A 21,509-nucleotide genomic window follows, 5' to 3' on the forward strand; every position below is an offset into this window, starting at 1 on the left:
ATAACGGAAGGTATCATCGATGTAATAATGTATAAAATGTTTTGATACGAGTATTATTGTGTTATGTTTTAATTTGGATTCAGTTAATTATCTCCATTACCTGTAAAATTTGAATTTTTGACCAATCACGAAATAAAAGACATTATTGTGTCCATAAATACGAAAAAAGTGCTTGTTTGTTTCTTACCAACAACACGAAAACTAACTGCATTAATTAATTTAATAAGTTACCCTTTGCACCGCCACTGGGTGGAATAAAGTGTAATCAACGCCAAAAGAGTACAATTTTCTTTTTTTTATTCATGCAGCAAGTCGTCATCTTGAACTTTGAAAATATAAGACATAACGAGACTACATTTCATGCAATTATATCGTTCAGTTACATAGTAATATGTACCTACCTATCTAGAAAAGACTAATAAATATTTTTTTTATTAAAAAAATATTGTGTAACCCAACACAAGCTTGTCGACTAAATAAATTAATTCTATTTAAATTTTAAATGATGTAAATGTAAAATACTGGATCTACTCTTTTTATTGCTATAGTATTGGTTCCAATACTGTGTTGTGTGTTGCATCCTTTCCAAGCCTTATCGTTCATTATCCATCAAGCTGTATCGAAATCGGAAGACCCTGAACGTGGTAGCCGGATTGGCAGGAGAATTATTCGTTCTATCATGCTACAATAGCTGCTACCAGTCTGTTCACATATCTACACTGCACACAGATAAACTTGTCTTCCAATCAATAGTCACATTTTCTGTTAAAATTTACGCATTTACACCATTCGGTTGATCTGTGAGAAGTGTATAAAGTAAACCAAGGTATTTTGTGAAAACATCATGAACGGCTTCGTTAAATTTATCGTCCTGATCCTCGCACTGGCAATAGGTAACGTTATTTACAAGGCGAATATTAACGAGCCAGTAAAAGTGCCTCCCGAGACCTGGTGGGGTCCCGGTGATCCTTCCAAAGAAGACAAAAGCATCGTTCCGTTTAAAATCAACGTGTCCAATGAGGTAAGACCATTAGACAAATTCATTCATTTAAAACGTTGGTGTTGCTGTAGATTTTAGTACATACATATTTATGTTCGCAGATTCGTTTAGACCACTTATCGCAGTGCACGCCTATGCTTTTTAAGCAACGTGTATGTGTTCTTTAACTGGTTTTTACAATTAAATTTAAATATTCGTAAACAAAAACAAGGACACGTAGGCGATATGTTAAATCAGAAACTATAAATTATTACATACTTATGTTCTTTTTAATTTTCACTTGACAAATATTTATTATTATTATTATTATTGCTGCACGGAAGACTTGTTTTCTTTGAGTAAAACAATAGAGAAAAATATTAAAACACGCAAGGAATTATTCTCGAATCTTTTCCCTCTTACTCATCATTTTGAATTATGAAACTTTGATGTTTCGTTTTATTATAAAATGTTTTTATTCAATTCTGACGTTTTAAACCGTATTTATCTACTTCATAACAACCAAGGTAAATAATTATAATAATTGTTTATTCGGTAGAGTGAGTTAAAAAAAAATTAACTCACTAAATTTAATTTTTTTTAATTCACTCTTTGTTAAAGAACAGATATACATATATGCTGCTTCAAAAATGTTTCTACTTGATGGAATATACCTACAAACCTTAATTTAGCACAAATTCTATAAAGTCCATTCAAAAATCAAAAAACCACCAAACAGATTACCGATCACGGATTATGTTTTACACGAGTGGTGCGTTCACAATCGATTTTTTAACGCCTGCTACGAGGTGAAATTTAAAAAAACACCCGATATAACTAAGTACCTACTCCAACTGTTTATGTAAATTAGTTTGACAATAAAATTATGCATTGAAATGCAATTTTTTTATTTTAGGTTTTGGCAGATCTGAAATATAGACTGAAAAATGCGCGTGACTTTGTTCCATCACTGCAAGGAATTCAACAACAATACGGCATAAACACCAAGCTACTAAAAGAAATTGTCAATTTCTGGCTTACCAAGTATGACTGGAGAGAGCGTGAGAAGTTTCTCAATCAATTTCCCCAATTCAAAACGAACATACAAGGCCTCAACATCCATTACATTCACGTGAAACCGAAGAACGTCCCAAGCGGGACAAAAATATTGCCTCTTTTACTTTTGCACGGCTGGCCCGGCTCTGTGCGAGAATTTTATGAAATGATTCCTTTGCTGACAACAGTACAAAAAGATAAAGATTTTGTGTTTGAGGTGATCGCACCATCGCTACCAGGATACGGTTTCTCCGAAGCGGCAGTCAAACCAGGTTTAGGAGTGGGTCCTATGGCTGTGGTATTCAAAAATTTCATGAGACGACTAGGTTTCGACTATTATTATGTTCAGGGGGGAGACTGGGGGGCGGCTATTACAACGACAATGGCAATTTTCTTCCCGGACAAGGTGAAAGGGATTCATTCGAACATGTGCATGTCAAATAGTCACTTGTCAAAAGTAAAATTATTGGCGGGTAGCCTGTGGCCTAGTCTGATTATTGAAGAGAAAAGTAAACATAAGGTATATCCCCTATCTGATTATGTTTCAAATATGCTGTTAGAATTTGGATATATGCACATTCAAGCAACCAAACCGGACACCGTTGGCGAGTAAAATTGATTTTTTATTATTTTTTTTATTTTGTGCCTACATTATTAGGTGTGGGCTTAAACGATTCTCCGGTGGGACTGGCAGCATACATTTTAGAAAAATTTACCACTTGGACAAACCCAGCATGGAAGAATAAAGCTGATGGTGGTCTACTAGAGAGGTACACTTACACGAAACTTTTAGATAATGTGATGATTTATTGGGTTACAAATTCAATTACCACATCTATGAGACTTTATTCGGAAGCTATGAATAAAGATGAAAATGTTTTTGATGACAGGTATGTATGTAGTTTAATACATATTTCTTTTTTTTTTTACTTTTTTTTTATAGACATGTTGTTACGATCCCAGCAGCTTGTGCAGTTTTTGACAGTGAACTAGTCTATCAACCTCCGTCTCTCTTCAAAGATAGATACCGAAAATTAGTACAAGTTAATGCATATGATGGAGGACATTTTGCAGCTTTTGAAGTCCCTGACACGCTTGCTAAAGATATATGGTTAGCTGTTTCAAAATTTGAAAATTCGTAACCACCAAAATAAAAAAGACTATGTGACAATTTAGTTCTAATTATAAGATTCAAAGGATTTGCATTTTTTGAATAATTCTGAACAAAGACTTAAGTAGTCAATATATAGTCGATATAAGTTGCGTTGTATTTGTTTTATTGTTGTTTAAGAAATAATCAGGAAGGGTGTTTGTTTTTTAGTTATTTTACTTAAATGTAAAAAAGATTTTTTAATTTTTCATTACTCTAAACTAAAAATTTTGTAAAATGGAAAACATGTTGAATAAAACTGGTTAACTGTTTTTTGTTTTTCATTCTTAATTTCGAGTTCCTGCAGTTGTTTTTTGATTTCGTATCCCACCTCCACCCGGCGACACGGCAATTTTGCCGGAGTACATACACTATTAGGGATAATACTATCAAGTAATAGTGCAGTGCTTATCAACATAATTACCGGCGTCTCGCCTCCACATTTTGACTTTTTTGTGTTTTATGTTCTGTGTCAATGTTAAGGAATTTCCTCACGATATGACATGAGTATAGTAATATACCTTTTTGAATTTCAACCTGTGTTCTCTAAGTCCAAAATTTTTAAATTTTTAAAAAGAGATTGCGGTACTATTCCTGTTGCTGAAATTATAAATGGTAAAATCGAAATTTTTTCTAAACACCAAAGATTTCTCATAGCAACGGAGAGTTCTAAATATTTATTAATTTTTGTATTATATGTCTGTGTTATATTGTGTGAATTTGGGACAGCTATATCTAAAAAATATGCTTGCTTTTGTTGTTTATTTAAAATAATAATGTCTGATACTTCTATTATTATTATTAACATTAAAATTTTTCAAATCTGTACATGTTTTACTTTTTGCTGAATTAGGTATACTTAGTAGTAATAGTTAACAGACATATAAGAACCTATAAAACATTGGAATGAAAGTAATTACGAATTTACAATTTCCTTAAAAACATTTGAATAAAGTAACCACTTATTATTTTAAAACTGTCAAATTTAAACGATGTCACCCTAAATCTTACCTTATTTATTACTATTGATTTTTACAGATTGTTTTTAAAATACGCTTACAAAAAACCGGTAATTAGTAACTATGGTTAGAACTCATTAACAAAAAATGTTTATAATAAAATTCTTTCGTTTTCGAGATAAAAATAACTAAAACATTGTTGAAAATTTCCAGTGGGTTACGAAATGAAATGTAGTCCTGGTTGCTTAACAACAGCAATAAAAGGTGAATTTCATCTTTTCATGTCTGTCAGGCATTGGTTACCTTTGAATTTTGTAAATTAAAATGAAAGTGTATTTTAAGCACTGTAAATCACAGTAAAATATGAAAATTATGTTGAACAATCAAATGTTTAAAAGCTTAAATTATGAGTAACAATTTTCAAAATCGCGAAATTTGATGCTTTATTTGTACAGTTAAAGTGAAAAATAAAAACTATATTTAAAAATAAATTTCAGCTGGAACTACGTATATTTACATTTAAATATTTCAACTTATTTTAGGCTGACCGATTTTTTATTGTCAATTAGGTATTAATGTTATTGTTACTATACTTTCGTCAATAAATCTTTTGGTGCATAAAATGTCTAGAACGTAATTATTAGGTATTTAGACCGATTTATTCCAGTCATTTGGCAGAACATTACGCGGTTATTGCAATGGAGTATCCAAGTTAAGAATGCTTCACTAATATCTACTGTGATCAATCTTTTTATTTAATGATAAATACTTATATTGAGAATGAAAAATAAATTATAAGAGAGTTAGTTTATTGGTATAGTATAGGCAATGCAAAGTTAATGCTTTCGGAGACTCATTCTCACATTGCGGGCTGCTAATTAATCAAACATTATCTAATGTAGACAAACAAATATTAAAAATTACATTTCAGAGTTATTAAAAATATATAAAAATAGTTTGATATTTAAATTAATTTTAACAATAATTGGAGTTGTAATTGATTTAAAACTTGAATAAATTTATGCCTTTGGAAAAAGTCAGGGTAGGCGGCGCCTACCTTGCCTATCCTGACGAGCCACCACTGGATTTCGCATAATCATTACTTTCTTCTTAACTTCTGTTTTTGGAAAAATGCCTATTCATCATCCTTTGCGAATATTTTAATCCTTGGAGTATGGTCGAGCACTTCACTGATTTATAAAATCATGCCAACATTGCCAACTTTACAAAGACTTTGAACCATGATATCTACATTTTTTTACTGCGTGAATAAATGCATATTACGTGAAGCAATTATATTTTTTTAATAAATATTTATCACAAAGTAATACTTATATGTACCTCCATATAGGACATTTGACTAAAAATTAGACATTGTAGCCTGTTTTTTCACGGCGTTTTCCTCAAAATATTTGACAATAAATAAAATGATGACCAAAAAACAAGGCAGATCATTAAAAATTGGTAAAAAAAATGTCCCCGAGTTAAAAAAATTCAGCATTTTTACACCTTCATACAAAATGCACTAGAATACATTAATTAGAGCATAATTTCAGGGTAATAATGTTACTTTTTGAAGAATATATTTCAAATTTTACGTGCGCTAGGTACTATCTACTTCCTCTACGTAGAATTTAGTGATTTTGATGTCAACCAGTGTCTCGCTGGACAAACTTACACGGTGTCCCAGAACTCGCGCTCCAGAGAAAAAAGGAGAAATCCTCATCAAAACACAAATAAAAATTTGTAGCTTGAACGGTATTCAAAATAAGAACATTTTTATTTGACAAATCAGAGCGTTGTAAGCCATCCAGGTGTAGTTCTCAACATTGCTGCTAGGTGATTGGTTTTATTACGTTTTCAATAAACTGGTTGGCTATGAAACTTTTGAAAAACGCCAGTGTCAAGATTTCGTTCGAATTCCTTCAAATCGATTTAGTACCACCTGTGCTTTTTAAATTATGTATTCTGCCGAGGATTATGTGGAAATGTTGTTAATTTACGGAGAATGTGGACGAAATGCTAGGGCAGCGGCAAGGATGTATGCCCAACACTTTCCTAACAGGAATCATCCCAATCACAAAGTGATTCTGAGTGCTATCGCACGAACCATCGAGACAGGCCACATTTTACCAAACAGGAAAGAAACTGGGGGGGTAAAGCAAACTAAAGCAAACTAGATGAAAATAATTTTGTTCCACACTGTATATTTAAATTAAAAAGATGATGGCAATAAAATAGAGTACAAAGGCCAGTGCGGCAGGGGTACAAAGAGTTTCTAATGTTCAACAAGATAACAATTTGGTTAATTTTGTACGAGTGAACCCTTTTGCCACAGCCATAATGGCTTGTCAAGGCACATATTTTCCGGGAACCGTCAGAACAGCTCAACGCCGTATCAAAAGAGCAGGTTTAAAAAATTATGCTGCTGCTAAAAAAAAGCCCTATCTTACATAATGTAAACAAACGAAATAGACTGCAGTTTGTCAATCAGTTCTTAAATCATGACTGCAGCTTGTTATTGAAGCCAATGGCGCTACTGCATATACTATGCTATTAATCTATATATTAATACGTGAAGGAAAACCTTTGTACCCCTTTTTAAGCAAATTGCGCGCACGGAGGAGTGTGAGATTTGGCATAGTTAAAGTTTATGTGGGGAAGGAGTGCAGAATCTATATATTAATACGTGAAGGAAAACCTTTGTACCCCTTTTTAAGCAAATTGCGCGCACGGAGGAGTGTGAGATTTGGCATAGTTAAAGTTTATGTGGGGAAGGAGTGCAGAAAGATAAAATTTATGTATAATATACAGGGCGTTCCCAAAAAAAGAAACAAATCCATAGCTCCTTTATTTATCGGAGCATTTTAATTATTTATACACCAAATTAAATGGTTGGGAAGCTACAAAATGGCGTACTAAAATCACGTACAATCCAAAGTGCTTCAAGGTTAAACTGTCAAAATATTTTTTTCAAATACGAACACATACTTTTTTTTTAGTTATTCTGATAGAGAGTTTTAATTATCTCCGCTGATGAGCGGCAGTAAAGTAAACTAGCTAAATCATTTGAAATTCCTACCTGGTTTCTTAACATGTCTTAAATAATTTGTTATGAAGGTTTGAAGAAAAAATAATATATGTATGTTATTCGGAGCAAAAATGGTTTTATGTGCTTTGGCTGGTTTGTCTGCCTCACTGCGTTCGGCAGCCAATCTACCAGCCGCAGCACATAAAACTTCATTTTTGCTCCTCATAACATAATACAGGGAATGTCAGGACTGACGCCCCACAGAAGACTGGCAAGTTCGTGGGATTACGCTGAAACGTAAATTAAAAACTATATTTTTTTTTACTCTCAAAATAAGCGAGAAAAGACATTGCGAAATTGACCAATCAGACGAGAATACCATCGAGGACTTAATTGGTCGCTACGCAATCGAATATTATCGAACCGCGCGAAACTTTTTATAATCAAATGGTCCACTGCTTTTTTTGACAGATGTTTGTGTCATCTTGACAATTTAAACATTTTAATTTGTCATTGTGTTTTCTCAAGATCTGAAATCGTGTTGCAAAACTCTGCCGAGATGTATTCAGCTGCCGATTATGTTGAGATGTTGATTATCTTTGGAGAATGCGGACGGAACGCTAGGGAGGCAGCAAGAATTTTCTCTGATCGTTTTCCTGACCGACCTTCTCCTGGTCACAAAACAATTTTAACAGTACTTGCTAGGGCTCAAGAAACACGGAAACTTTTGCCGAATCGAAATGAAATTGCCGGAGGTGCACGAACCGCACGGACCTTGGCTAATGAAGAGGCAATACTGAATATCGTTGAAGAAGATGGAACTAGGAGTATAAGAGAAATTGTCCAAGAGGTAGATATCTCCAGCAGATCGGTACATCGCGTTTTGAATGAGAACAGACTTCATCCTTTCCAATATTCTCGTGTGCAACATCTCGAACCAGAAGATTACCCTGCTCGAAGAAATGTTTGTGTTTGGTTGCTTAATAAAGCGGCAGAAGATGAAAATTTTATTTCACGGATCTTGTTTTCGGACGAATCAAATTTTGGTCGGCAGGGATGTTTCAACCATCGAAATTTGCATGTCTGGTCGTACGATAATCTAAGGACTACTTATCCGCGTGCACTTCAGCGTCGAATTTCCGTAAATTTGTGGTCAGGACTAGTGGAAGATTCAGTGGTAAGTCAAGATTGTAAAAAATAAAGAAAGCGTGTTTAGGTCTTCTTTATTTTCAGATCGGACCTTTTGAATTCCCTATGCGTTTAACAGGAGCTGTGTACGAAAAACTTTTTAAACATGGAACTGGCTCATTTACTTGAAAATATTCCATTGATTTTTCTCGTAAATCAGTGGTTCCAACATGACGGGGCACCACCCCATTTCAGTCGCAATGTGCAAGGTATTTTGAATCGAATGTATCCTAATCGTTGGATCGGACGAGGTGGTCTACGTCACTGGCCTGCACGATCTCCGGATCTCAATCCTCTGGATTTTTTCTTATGGGGGGTACGTGAAAAACGTTGTTTACAATCGACCCATTCATAACGAGGAGGATCTTTGAAACAGATTACAAGAAGCTTTTGGAACAATTACACCTGAAATGGTCAGAGCCTCTAAATTAAACTTATTACTACGGCGTGCACAACTGTGTCTCGAAATGAATGGTGGACATCTCCTTTAATTCTTCTTTCTTTGAGTTTTGTTTGTGTTTCGCTTTGTTATTATTTGCTTTCGTTCTATTAATCTCGCTTCTTTTTAGAATCACCATTTGTTTGCTTTACGACTTCCGCCCAATCATAAATTTGTATTAATAGTTGCGGGCTATACGATGACAACTTTTATTAAAAATTTACGTTTATTAAAAATGTTATTGCTGTCAGTTTCCTCTGGGGCGTGAGTTGTGCCACACCCTGTATGTTATTCGGAGCAAAAATGGTTTTATGTTTTTTTTTTTTTTTTGGCTGGTTTGTCTGCCTCACTGCGTTCGGCAGCCAATCTACCAGCCGCAGCACATAAAACTTCATTTTTGCTTCTCATAACATAATATACTATTATTTTCAAAATAAATTTTTATTTTTTGTGTTTCCACGGCTACAAGTAATGGCCTGTTACGAATAAAGTTCTACTTATTCCAGATAATTTGTAATTGACATTTATTTATTTCTTATTAAATTAGAATAACATTTCAATACAGGTGGTCCCGATATAACCTGCCAAAAAAATTCTGGGTCATTAGAAGGATCTAACAAGTCCAAAAAACCCCCCTTCGTTAGGTCCAAAATAATGGGGATAAATTAACCCCTATCCACACCCATTCGACGCTGCTGACAACAAAAATACGTACCTACTCAGGAATTAATTGTTGGTGTTTGTAAGGATGACAGTATCTAAGCAACATAGGTACCTGTATCGTTTATGACAAATTTCAAATCTGACAAACTAAATCAAATTAATGACAATTCACCAGCTTATTTAGGTACAAAAGCTGATTTTGTAGACTGAGATGAATGAGTAATAAATAAAGTGGTGTTCCTCTATGTGTAAATAAATGTAGAAGTAGTGTGTGCAAAATTGTGGAAGAACTGTGTAATAAGAGTATCGTCTTAATTGTGGTTAAATAGCCAAAATAATGTATTGAATAAATTTATTTATACTTTACATATTCGTACTTTCAACTCTAACTGAGAATATCTACTAAATAATGAAAGGTAAACTAGACTAGAAACATTATTTGCCTTCCGTTGGCATTTAAGCACATTTGAGTACGCTGGTACCAATTTTCATAAACAGAATTCAGCATTTCTGGGTTTTTACGAATCTGGTTCGCGGCGTCTGTTACGCGTTTCTGGAGTTGGCTTTTTGTATTTATTTCAACTTCGTATACCAATCTTTCGTGTGGCCCCAAAAATTAAAATCCAGAGGGGTTAAATGGAGGATCGAGGACGCCATCGTATTGGAATCAGTCAGAACCAACCTCACATAAATGCAGATGTAGCTCCACAAAAGTACAACGAGACGGAAGGACTCCTTCAGGAAAACGCTCGCCGTATGGTAGCCTTGCCGGTCTTGAATTACCACGTGTTTCGCCATAGAGTAAATGCAAATCGGCGTATTCTTGTTTCGTGAATTTCGTAACTTTTTGAAGGATTCGCAAATTTAAAATTAAACTTGACAAATGTCATAGGTGTTGCAGGTATCGTTGCTAAAGAAATCGCAGCCAAGTAACCAGAATTACCTTTTTAAAACCGATTAACTCATTAGCGTACAGCAAATTTTGACCAAATTTTCTATTATTTTTATCTCGAAAACGAAAAGACTTTTATTAGAAACTTTTTTTGTGTATGAGTTCTACTCATCGTCACCTATTACTGGATTTCTTCTGGCAGGTTATATCGGGACCACCCTGTATACAGAGTGTGCTATATTTTTGAACTCAGAAAAACATAATGAATCTAACCCCACCAAAAAAATTAGGTGTTGCCATTTAAAAAAATTAAGTTGCAAGGTAGGGTTGCTAAGGGCAATATTTTATATCCAGTTTATAGTACTTTTAGAACCCTTTAATTTGATGTAGCGCTCGTTGAAATTGCATTTCAAATAAGAAAGATATAAGCTGAGGCGTTTTTTTGTGATCACTCTGTATATGATGAGATTTATGTATGTTCACGATTTTCAACAAATGATTCATAAACTTTTCTTTTTTCCATCGTATTCTTTAGAGGATAACGTAACGATAACCACTCTTGAGAATTTTTAAAATTAAATTGTAAACACGACTTCTTCCTTTGTTCAAAAATTCTGTGAATTTTATTGTTAAAATTAGTATTACTATTGGAAATGTGCAATAACTGCAATGTAAACTTATTGTGAACCATAAACTGTGAAACTCTAAACCTACCAATCTACTTGCTTGCACACTATAAACTTTATTGTTAAGTCTTTAATTATTTTTCTCGTGATAATAATAATTTAACTTAATACTAACTTATGGACGGTTGCTATGTTACTGTTATTTAGTTAAATTACTACAAAATACGTAAATATTGGTTGCCTATATCTGTTTAAAAAATATCAGCTTGAGCGATTTTTTAATTTTTCATTCTTGCTAGGATGCATAGGTAGGTACTCATAATTTTCAATTTCATTGTAGTCAGTAATTACCACAAAATTTAACAATTATAATTCATTCGAGTAGACATGATTGTCTCTTAAAAATGATACGAAAGACATTTATAATAATAAACAATATTGCGACCGCACGAATTCCTTATTATATCACGAATGTGAATATCCATCTTTTTGAGTTATAATCAAATCGAACGTCTAATCAAATCGTGCCACATTGTCTGCCGTCTGTCTCGCTTTACCTTTCTCTTTCGTTTCTTGGAAATTGGAAGTCAACCGAAAGCGATACCGCAACAGGACGGATGCAGGTAAAAAATGTTGGGTGCGAACACAACCGACGTACCTAAATGAATAACATTCATCCGTATCTTGTGTTCGTACAATGTTGATCATTGCACCGTTTCAGACCTACGTATTGTGCAATGTAAGCGGCAGAATTCTTTTGTTGCTTCCTTTAACGCGGTTTTAAATTACAAATTACGACTACGTCATTCCGTTGAAAATTGCAGTGCTAGTTCGTAATGTCCGTATAGCGAAGCATCCATGATGTCTCTAACCACCTGTTAAAATCAAAGAAACAAAAGTGGCAGGAAGACACAAGAACCACCGTGGCCTTCGGGTCTTATGGATCCCAAGATCACAAAAGAAGAAAAAGAACAAATACTACGTGTCACACGTGGACACGGATTCACGGTAAGTGCCAATTAAAAGTCAATTTTTCTTGTTTCACCAATATTTACACAGACAGCTGCGGTCATTGTCCAAAATGTGCGTCACGTACATAAGTACATTACAGTAAATATAGTTGCCGCTTATTTGTCCTAATAATATTCATTTAACTTCGATAAAGTAATACATAGATAGTTCACCGTTAATTCATCCTAGTCTTCACTTTGAATATTCTAAACTACATACTCGGACATAAGTACTTTTGATCGGTTTAGAATCTACCTTTACCTGTGCGTAGGTACAGCTATTGGGTTAATCATCTTCATTATGTTCATCTAAGAGACAATCTGCAGATGTTTCCATCTTGAAATGAATATATTTTAATTAATTCAAAAACAATAATAACCACTGTAACAATAAATAGGTACATTAGAGAAATTTGAACAGAAATAATAACATAACCTCAAAATACTATCGCAACTGCAGATCACATAAGTATTATAAGTAGGGTGATGATTTTAAACAACATTAAAAATCACATGTTATCAAATTATTAAATCTTATTTGTTGCAATGAAAAACTGTATGAGATTTTTTTTTTAAGAAATACCTAGGTATTCAAAATGTCACCATTTTGACATCAACAATTTTTCAAATATTTGTACAGAATGTCTAACAACAAGATTACTCAAAAAGATCATATCTATATTTATCATGGTACAGACAAAAAGTGGATTGACAACTTTTATTCAACTTAAAACTTTTAGGTTTTCAGTAATTAATTTTGTTACCTATAACTATCTAATCGATTACCAATAAACAAGCTTTTAATTACACATAAGCATAGGTACACTTGTTTATTATAAAAGATCAGGTCTTTTTACATTTATACATATTTTAACTTAAAACAAACATTCTTTGTCGATATAAGAATTGGTTAAATTTTGTATATAGGTTGATGACATTCATGTCAGAAATAAAATGATATCACATGTTATCATCAGTTAAATATTGTCTGTGTAATGTTTTACGAAGTAATAAAACCATCTTATACATACTTCTATAAGTAATGTTAACGCAGTCGCTTGAAATAATTCATAAAATCACATTTAAAAAACAACGTAAGTTTTATGTTCACATTGTTGAATGCGATATCTTGTGCAGGTTCTTTGGTGTACGCTGTACGTCATGTAATTTTCCAATAATAGATGAATCATTTAACATTTCTTAAAATCGAACCTATCTGGACACTCTTCAACTTCATTGAATAATATAATAATATTTATTCTTACGGTAGACCGATGAAACATAAAGATAATATTTTTTAACAATTGTGACATCACTTTCCGGCACCTAAATTTAGACTTTTGATTTACATGGAGTTTTACACGTATCAGTTAACCATTTAATATACATTTTGTACAAAGACTTTTTGTTGCTGGTAAGAGCAACAGGTCAACAACAGTTCTTTCTGTTTTTGCTTAGCACGTGATCCAAAAAATGTGCACATTGTTACCACAGTTGTTTCGCAGCCTAGTTTTAACTAACTTGAACTTAAAAATGACAAGGACACCATAGTTTTCGAGTAACAAACGAAATGTTTACCAATCAAATCAGTGTCATATTGGTTATGCTTCAGTGCAGGAAGTTTTTGTTAAGCAGTTATAATTACTGTATTGTTAAGTGAGAACGGATCTGGTGTCAGTCATGTGGTCGTTTAAAAATTTAATTGTACAACTTACCATCGTGCCCTTATAGACTTTGAGAGATTCTGATTAAATCAAACAGTCGCAACTTCATGAATTAATTGAAGATAAATCGATCAGCCTATCCAAAAGTCAAAATCGTAAGTCAAAAATTTTGTCACTTCTATGTAGTTCTGTAAGAATGTTGTGTATACGAAAAATTAAAGTAAAAGAGTGTCCGTACTTTCCCAAATTCGTGTGGTATGTTGGAATTTCATTATCGTAATTTGCACCTTTATATTAATTCCATTGATAATAGTAATTATGACTCTTAATCATGATGGAGCACAAAACACTTTAAATAAAATGACCACGAATTCATATTAATTTTTACGTAATTAGAGGCCGCTTCAAAAATTCCCTAAGTAGATATATGTAATTATAAAAAACAACAAACACCCAAACACCTGCCATTTTTTAATTTTCTGCAATTACTGTTCGACGAAAAGAATTTACCTACCTTCTCTTCGCTAAAATATCTTCCTGTTTTATTATGTACCTACTTGTATTCAGAGAGTTCTAGTTTGAAATAAAAGTAGAACCGTTTAAATGTAACAAAATGCTATTACTATTCTAAGTAAATGGTCTTGCATATATACTCAGCGGCACAATTAACCGCCCACACGCTTTAAATGACTTTTTTGGTTTTTCTCTGTTTTAAAGAAATAAAATCAAACATATTGGTTTTTCAATCTATTGTAATATATAAATGAGATAAATCAAATAAGAACGCAGCTAAACTTTGATTTATTTGAAAATAGTTCATACAATTTTGGTGGGCGGCTAATTTTGCCACTGAGTATATAAACCAGCAAAGTAATTTAGAATACATGTGGAATTTCATTTGCATAAAAAATAGAACAAAGCAGTGCTTGCAGGTTGTTGGTGATTTAAAGATATGACTACCAATACGTTAACAAATGAAAGGTGAGACTTCAGTAAATGTAAAGCACAAAATGTCTTAACTGTAACTGTTGTCTTGTAATGTTTCACGGAAACGACATAAGTAAATAAACTTTGTCAATTTTTGCTGAGTAGGTGAATTGAACAGGTTATACATTTGTTGCAACAGCAGAGTTAAAAGGATAAAAGCAATACATATAGTTTTTACAAAAATAAGGGAAATGCTGATTAATCACTATTGTCTCACAAGGTTGTGTTTTCATATCCTCCAATAAAATCGTTTTGATATAACTTTAAAACTATAATCAATTATTTTCAACAAAAAGTGATTTTTTCACAATCAGAAGAAAATCACATACCTAATTCAAATACGTAGGTATTCAAATTTAAAATATGTATATTATACAGGCTGATTCACGTAGCCCGTTCATTAGAAAGTTTCTGATTTCCCCAAATCATATTAATATGAAAATTGGTAGTTGACTATAATCGACTACTCCAAGTTCAAATGAAATATTTTCAAATTGGTGGCACTTCCTGAAATACCGGAAATCGACGCCATCTTTATTTTTTTAATGGAAAGGCCTCATTTTGACTTCACATTTCGATTCTACGTTAAATTTTGAGTTTAGAACGTCTTTTTATCAACACTTATCTGTCATCGTTTTGGACCTATGTCATCTTTTTTGCAAAAAAGCGAAGTTCCAGGGCTTCATTAACAAATTTATAACTCTTGAACCATCGGAAATAAATAATTGATTTTTTTTAGTTGAATTGCTAAAGACCTGGCCGATCTTTTCCGCCATTAGTGAATTTTTTTATGTTTCATACGCCTACTGAAATTTTTCAAAATTGCTAATCAAAAAATGTCAAAAACTTATTTTTTTTTAAATGGCAACCACCATTTATGACACTAGATATAAATGTAAAATTTAATTCTAAGCCTACTTTTATTAACATTGTGTATGCCTATTCGCAGCCATTTTGGCGTAATTTCGATTTTTTCAGTAAAATATTCTTTTTTTTTATCAAACAATTGTTTTATTTGAATTTTTATTCAAAAATCACATGCAATAAAGAGTAGATAACAACGAAATAATAAAAAATAGGCATATTAACAAAACCATATTTTCAATGAAATCATTTACATTGAAATATTTTTTTGTTAATTTGCTTACTTTTTATTGTTTTGTTGTTATCTAATATTTATTGCAATGTTATTTTTGAGTAAAAATTCAAATAAAACAATTGCTTATAAAAAAAATATTTTATTCAAAAAATTGAAATTACGCCTAAACGGCTGCAAATAGGCATACATAATGTTAATAAAAGTGGCCTTAAAATTTAATTTTACATTTATATCTAGTATCAGAAATGGTAGTTGCCATTTAAAAAAATAAAGTTTTCGACATTTTTTGATTATCAATTTTAAGAAACTGCAGTAGGCGTATGAAACATAAAAAAATGTCGTTGCTAGCGCAAAAAAGCGGCCAAAGCTTTGGCAAGTCAGTAAAGTAAAAATAAATTATTTATTTCTGATGGTTCAGGAATTATAAATTTTTTAGTGAAGCCCTGCAACCTCACTTTTTTTCAAAAAAGATGATATAGGTCAAAAACGATGACAGATAAGTACAATTGACAAAAAGACGTACTAAACTCAAAAGTTAAAGTTGAATCGAAATGTGAAGTCAAAATGGGGCCTTTCTATTTAAAAAAACAAAGATGGCATCGATTTCCGGTATTTCCGAAAGTGTCGCCATTTTGAAAATATTTCATTTGAACTTGGAGTAGTCGATTATAGTCAACTACCAATTTTTATATTAATATGATTTTGGGAAATCAAAAAGTTTCTAATGAACGGGCTACGTGAATCAGCCTGTATTGATGTTAAATAACTTAGGTAATATGAAATTATACTTCATATACATACAGGGTGTAACAGAAATAGGTGCATTAATTTTAACTGGTAATAGAACTCGTCAAAAGGAACAACTTTTATATCTACCATTTTGCCGAAAAACGATGTTTAATTCCAAAAAAAAATTGGAGAGATTTTTCACTAAAATAGCCCTACGCCACTAAATGCTGCAATGGCTAATTGAGATCAGCGCTAATATGAAAAAAGCGTTCATTTTCATCCAGAAAACGTGTTTTAACGCCGAAATTGAAATTCAAACAAATCTACCCGTATAGCAAAAAATCCACTTCGTAAGAATCTGGTTGTTTCACGTTTTTAGGTAGCTTAGTTTTGGAGATATGAACGGTTTTAGGAAAATCCGGAAGTACAATTGTGAACAATGGAAAAAAGAATTTGTCAAAATAGTAATAGTTGGGAAGTGTAACCGAGGTGATAACCAAAGATGACAATGTATAATAATTATGATTAATATGAATATTTGACAAGTCAAACTTGGAATTGGTCGCTCGGGATAGAATACAGAAAATGTTGCTTGCATGTTTTTAAAAGACAATCCGGAGTAATACCATTTTACGAAGTTAACTTTTTCTTCTTTGTTAAAAGAGTTCATTCTTTGACGAATCAGCAAACTCGTTACGTTTGTCAAAAAATGAACTATATTGCTGTCGGGAGTCATGGCTATACTATTTTATCGGTAGATTTTTAATATTTAATTTTTCTTGTCTAACAGAACCAGAAGGTGTTAGAAAAGGATTTAGGTACAATTTATTTTAGTCTAAAACTTTTGTGTTGAAGATTTTGTTGGAAAATAATTTGGGGAGCCAATATCAGAGAATTTTCACCATTGCACGTAAAGTGCCTATGCACCAAAATCCATTCTACACCTTGTATATACTCGTACGTATATACCTATCATTCCCCGTCGAATAAGATTATACTATACTCGTATAGCGTCCGAAAAACCCTATAGTTTCCCATTGGGCCAAAGGGTTAATGAGGGCTGATTTGACGAGGACTAGTATACATAGTTTTGTCAATAGGATAAAATTGTAATTTTAAACTTAATTTTGACTAATGTATGCACAAGAAACCCTTTGAAAAGCTGTTAATTTAAATAAATATTATGGTTGTTGCAGTTTTTGCCATAGCATTATCAAGGTTAGTCATTTTTTAGTTATTTCTTCCGATTCATATTAATCCTACAACACATTGTCTTAGTAGTATTTTTCATTTTGCGAAGGTGAATTCATCAAGTAGGTATTTTTGAGTGGAGGTAGGTGTGTGTTTAGTCTGCCGTCCGCTTGAGTGGAGGTTTTTTACATTTATTGCACTTATTTTAATTAATAATCTTCGGTACGTAATTCAGATAAAACGAAGATAGTAGTTTTCAATCTTTAGTTTCTTTTAACTCAAGTTAACTTCCAAATGTCGGTGCTAAAAATTATTGTACCTGCATCCGAATGGTCTAAATGGATGCCCTCACAGTGAGTAACTTATGACGACACTATTTACAATTCAGCTGTTCGTTTCAGACATTTCTTGCAAAAAAAATTACTTTCAGTTTGCGTGGCTTTTGAAATTTGAAACGTTCAGATGGCGAGCTTATCGGGTAGAATACAATAAACGTCGCTTTATTCATCCACTTTATAATAATAATACTGATAATTGAAAAGGTTTCGTTGTAAATAACGGGAGCATTGAGTAGTTAGATTTGTACCTCTGAGACCCGCATGCATGAAAAAATTGACGTCTATACGTTAAGCATGAAAGTTGTGTTGAAAAGGAACATTTGAAAATGTGTGATTTTTTGGAAAGTTGCATCTTTGACGTGATTCTTTTACTATACGTGCTTCAGTATTATTTGTAAGTGCCTCAAACTTCCACTGACTCACCACAATATCAAAAATATTTAGGTGGAAATGTTCTGTCATTTTTTTCAAGAAATATGCACCGTGTTGAACTGGAATTTAATCGTACGTTAGTCATAAACTTTCAACTTCTTAATCTGCCTGTGTCGTTTACACATGGTGTTTCCATTCCACAATAAATTATTGTTGGTCGTTGTTTGAAGTCAACATTGAAAATTGTTGGGTATCAAAATTAATTAAGCGGAAAATTTGCAATTGTTTGAACCAGTTAGTTGTAGTTACGTGCGAGCAGTTAGTGTAAATTGCTAAACAGAGTGCAGTATACCTAGGTATTGTAGATTTTTCATATAACACGTGATTTTAATTAATTTCATTGTAAAATTACCACTTTTTGCATATATTTATTCATTTCTCCTTTTTACTACTGATAAATTATGAAACGCCTACTCCACACATCGAAAAAACCGATGTTACGTTCGCTTTTTCCACGGAACGTTGTGCGATAATTATTAACTCAGCAATAACAATTCTTTGATACAGTAATCTCTTTGAAATTTCAGGTGTAACCCAGATAAAAAAAAAATCGCTGGAAAGTTGTGCGTGTCATTGTGACATAAACGCTGTTCAAAAACCAAAAAACCTATTTGTCACTGTGATAAGTATGTACAGTTGCGGAATTAAAATTTCGGGCAGTATTGTCAATGTCATGATATAAACTCCAAAACAACCTTTACGTTAATATCCTTATTTTTTACTCTTGTCATGTTTTTGTCTTTTTAGCATTCAAAAATTGTCATTTGTGGCATAATAACGGGTAGGCAACATATCAAAGCGATGATTTAATTACACTCAGTGCAACTAACTGAAATCTCAAAATTCAAAATTGATTGGGTGACTGACACAGAAAAGTTGAATGTCAGTCATGATGACAGTAGAAGCTGCTTTACAGAGATTTTGTTGAAGTGACAGAAAAATAGTGCCCGAAATTTTAATTCCGCAACTGTAATAGGAAATGTCATGAAAAATGTGTGATATTTGCACCACAATGGTTTTTTGATTTTTGCACAGCGTTTAGTCATTGAATTTGTTTTGCATATTGTTTTTATCGTAATATGATTAACAATCGACGATACGACTTGTAAAACCGGAGGAGCACATTTAACTCGTCCTACACACATAGATATTGTAGATGGTAATTATATCACTTATTATATTATAGATGAAAATACCTACATGCTGATGTAGTCCTATTAAAGGTAATGGACAGTATTATGTTTATTTTCGTCATTTCTATCAGATTTGAAGAAAAGTGGTCAATAAATTTTATTATAATTTACAAAAAACAAACATTGTTCTAAAAGTTCAGATAAGTGCTGGAATTTTAAGAATAGAATAAATATTTGACAATGATACCGCAAACCACTGTCCGTTTGTTAATCGAAATCTTTTGAATTGTTAACCAATACGTCTTCAACAGACTTTGTCTTTGCTTCGTGAAGTTATCGGGCGTGACGCAATGATTATGAATCGTTAAGTATTTCCGTGGTTATTGCATCTTGAAAAACATTGTTAACACACCGATCACCGGACGGCTTTGTTTTTCGTTTGGTGAAAGGTTCTACCACAAAAGAATCATTCTGAAAGGCGGTATTGTCTACAGTGGAATTTTTGTTTCAGTTCAATTATGTCGGGAGATTCGCCGAACGCTTTTACAAACGAAAATGTATTCGATTTTAAGGAAGGTCGCTCGTCGCCGGCCCCGACGACGTCCAAAGACCACAACCAGAGCGTCGTAACCGCATCGGTCCTCGTCGAACCTCAAAAGGAAAAAGGCAAAGAAAAAGAGAAGGAGGGCGACGAAGACCAGCCAGATTTTTCCTCACCGATTCTCAATCCGGAAACGAATAAGGAAAATCGACACAAGTCCGACGCGGACAAGACCCTCGAAATGAACGATGATAAGTACGGGGATGAGGGAAAAGACAAGAAGGAAGATCAAAATTTGCTGAACGGTGGGTTGGATCGACTGCCCAACCCGTACGCCCGATCGAAGGAGTACGGCGAAGAGGAGAGTGAGGACGACACGTGCGTTGTCAATTGCATATATTACACGATGGAGTGCTGCAAATGTTCCATAGTTTAGTGCATTGTATAGGTAATTGATACTTGTGATATTTTGTATTCGTAAAATGCGTCCGTGCCTCATTTCTAATATAATAAGAAAAATGTTAAATTGTGTACAAACAAGTCTTCGTCATTTAGGTACGTTCGGAAGGTACCTACAAATTTTATTGTATAACTTAGCAAATGTGAGCGTTCCATTACAAAGCTATTTCGGAATAAAGTTTCTATTAATAGCCAATTAACTATCGTAACGTGTTATTTGCCACGCCATGAGAATAACAATACCAATTATAATTAATGAATTAATAATTACAAAAAGTCGCACGACGAATATGACAAGATACTAAAAGATATTTCCTTGTAGATATGTTTGTTGTCATATTCCGACCACGTTACATTTGCAAATAAGTGCCAAATCATTGTATAAAAGTCGTAGTGCAACTTTATAAAAATTTTCACATTTTTCATTTGGAGCTTTTGCAGCTTGTCAAAAAGTCACTATTGTTAGGTACTGAATGTAATAAAAATATCTTGAATTTGTTTTTATTGTTCTAGAAAAGTGATTGTAAAACCTACGGAAACAGTGTCACCGTGGATTTTATTGCAGTATTAATTAAATATTACATAGGAGGGATAATTGTATTTTATTAGTGTAGAATATTTTTCTATTTAAATTAATAAAATGTAAAGTAATTTTTTAGACTAATAAATTAGATTAATAAAATAAATTTGCATTGTTCTTTGGTAGACCTTGATTTTAGTGTTTCTTTAAATTGTGTAATTAACATGATTTGCATTTTGTACCCATCTGCAAGATGTGAAAATTTTTATTACTCCATAAAAGCAGTGTGCATATAGGAAAATTCTCAACTATCAAATAGAACAGTTAAAGTGAAGTATTTAATAAATTTATAAGAAAATATCTTATTTTACATCCCCTATTAGTTCAAATCATTATGTAAAAACATTAAAATTAATTACGTAC

At 32.8% G+C, this 21,509-nt stretch overlaps 2 protein-coding genes across 7 annotated transcripts; both read left to right on the top strand.

Moving 5' to 3' along the window:
• Positions 1 to 631: 631 nt before the first annotated feature.
• Positions 632 to 3,457, top strand: LOC138122116 (juvenile hormone epoxide hydrolase 1-like). Its single transcript, XM_069036259.1, has 4 exons — positions 632 to 1,021; positions 1,896 to 2,640; positions 2,694 to 2,925; positions 2,979 to 3,457. Exons 1-4 carry the CDS (start codon positions 845 to 847, stop codon positions 3,175 to 3,177), a joined length of 1,353 nt encoding a protein of 450 aa, XP_068892360.1. The 5' UTR covers positions 632 to 844; the 3' UTR covers positions 3,178 to 3,457.
• An 8,160-nt stretch (positions 3,458 to 11,617) lies between these two features.
• LOC138122127 (uncharacterized) lies at positions 11,618 to 21,252 on the top strand. 6 transcript variants are annotated; one of them, XM_069036276.1, is made up of 3 exons: positions 13,819 to 13,912; positions 20,078 to 20,555; positions 21,080 to 21,252. In XM_069036276.1, the coding sequence occupies exons 1-2, from the start codon at positions 13,854 to 13,856 to the stop codon at positions 20,541 to 20,543; spliced, it is 525 nt and encodes a 174-aa protein (XP_068892377.1). In that variant the 5' UTR covers positions 13,819 to 13,853; the 3' UTR covers positions 20,544 to 20,555; positions 21,080 to 21,252. The 6 variants fall into 6 exon arrangements, with proteins under 6 accessions (XP_068892378.1, XP_068892380.1, XP_068892379.1 ...); XM_069036277.1 differs by lacking the exon at positions 13,819 to 13,912 and adding an exon at positions 11,618 to 11,991 and having other exon boundaries at positions 20,078 to 21,252; XM_069036279.1 differs by lacking the exon at positions 13,819 to 13,912 and adding an exon at positions 12,962 to 13,087 and having other exon boundaries at positions 20,078 to 21,252.
• The last annotated feature ends 257 nt before the right edge of the window (positions 21,253 to 21,509 follow it).

The sequence above is a fragment of the Tenebrio molitor genome, chromosome 1 (genome assembly GCF_963966145.1).
Source record: "Tenebrio molitor chromosome 1, icTenMoli1.1, whole genome shotgun sequence".
Lineage (NCBI taxonomy): Eukaryota > Metazoa > Arthropoda > Insecta > Coleoptera > Tenebrionidae > Tenebrio > Tenebrio molitor.

Excerpts from the sequence above, each read along its gene's own strand:
- LOC138122116 (XM_069036259.1), top strand. The coding sequence starts at position 845 with ATGAACGGCTTCGTTAAATTTATCGTCCTGATCCTCGCACTGGCAATA. Across the intron at positions 1,022-1,895 it reads AAATCAACGTGTCCAATGAG|GTTTTGGCAGATCTGAAATA; the intron begins GTAAGACCATTA and ends TTTTTATTTTAG. Across the intron at positions 2,641-2,693 it reads AACCAAACCGGACACCGTTG|GTGTGGGCTTAAACGATTCT; the intron begins GCGAGTAAAATT and ends CTACATTATTAG.
- LOC138122127 (XM_069036274.1), top strand. The coding sequence starts at position 13,854 with ATGTTGTGTATACGAAAAATTAAAGTAAAAGAGTGTCCGTACTTTCCC. Across the intron at positions 13,913-20,077 it reads TACTTTCCCAAATTCGTGTG|TTCAATTATGTCGGGAGATT; the intron begins GTATGTTGGAAT and ends TTTTTGTTTCAG.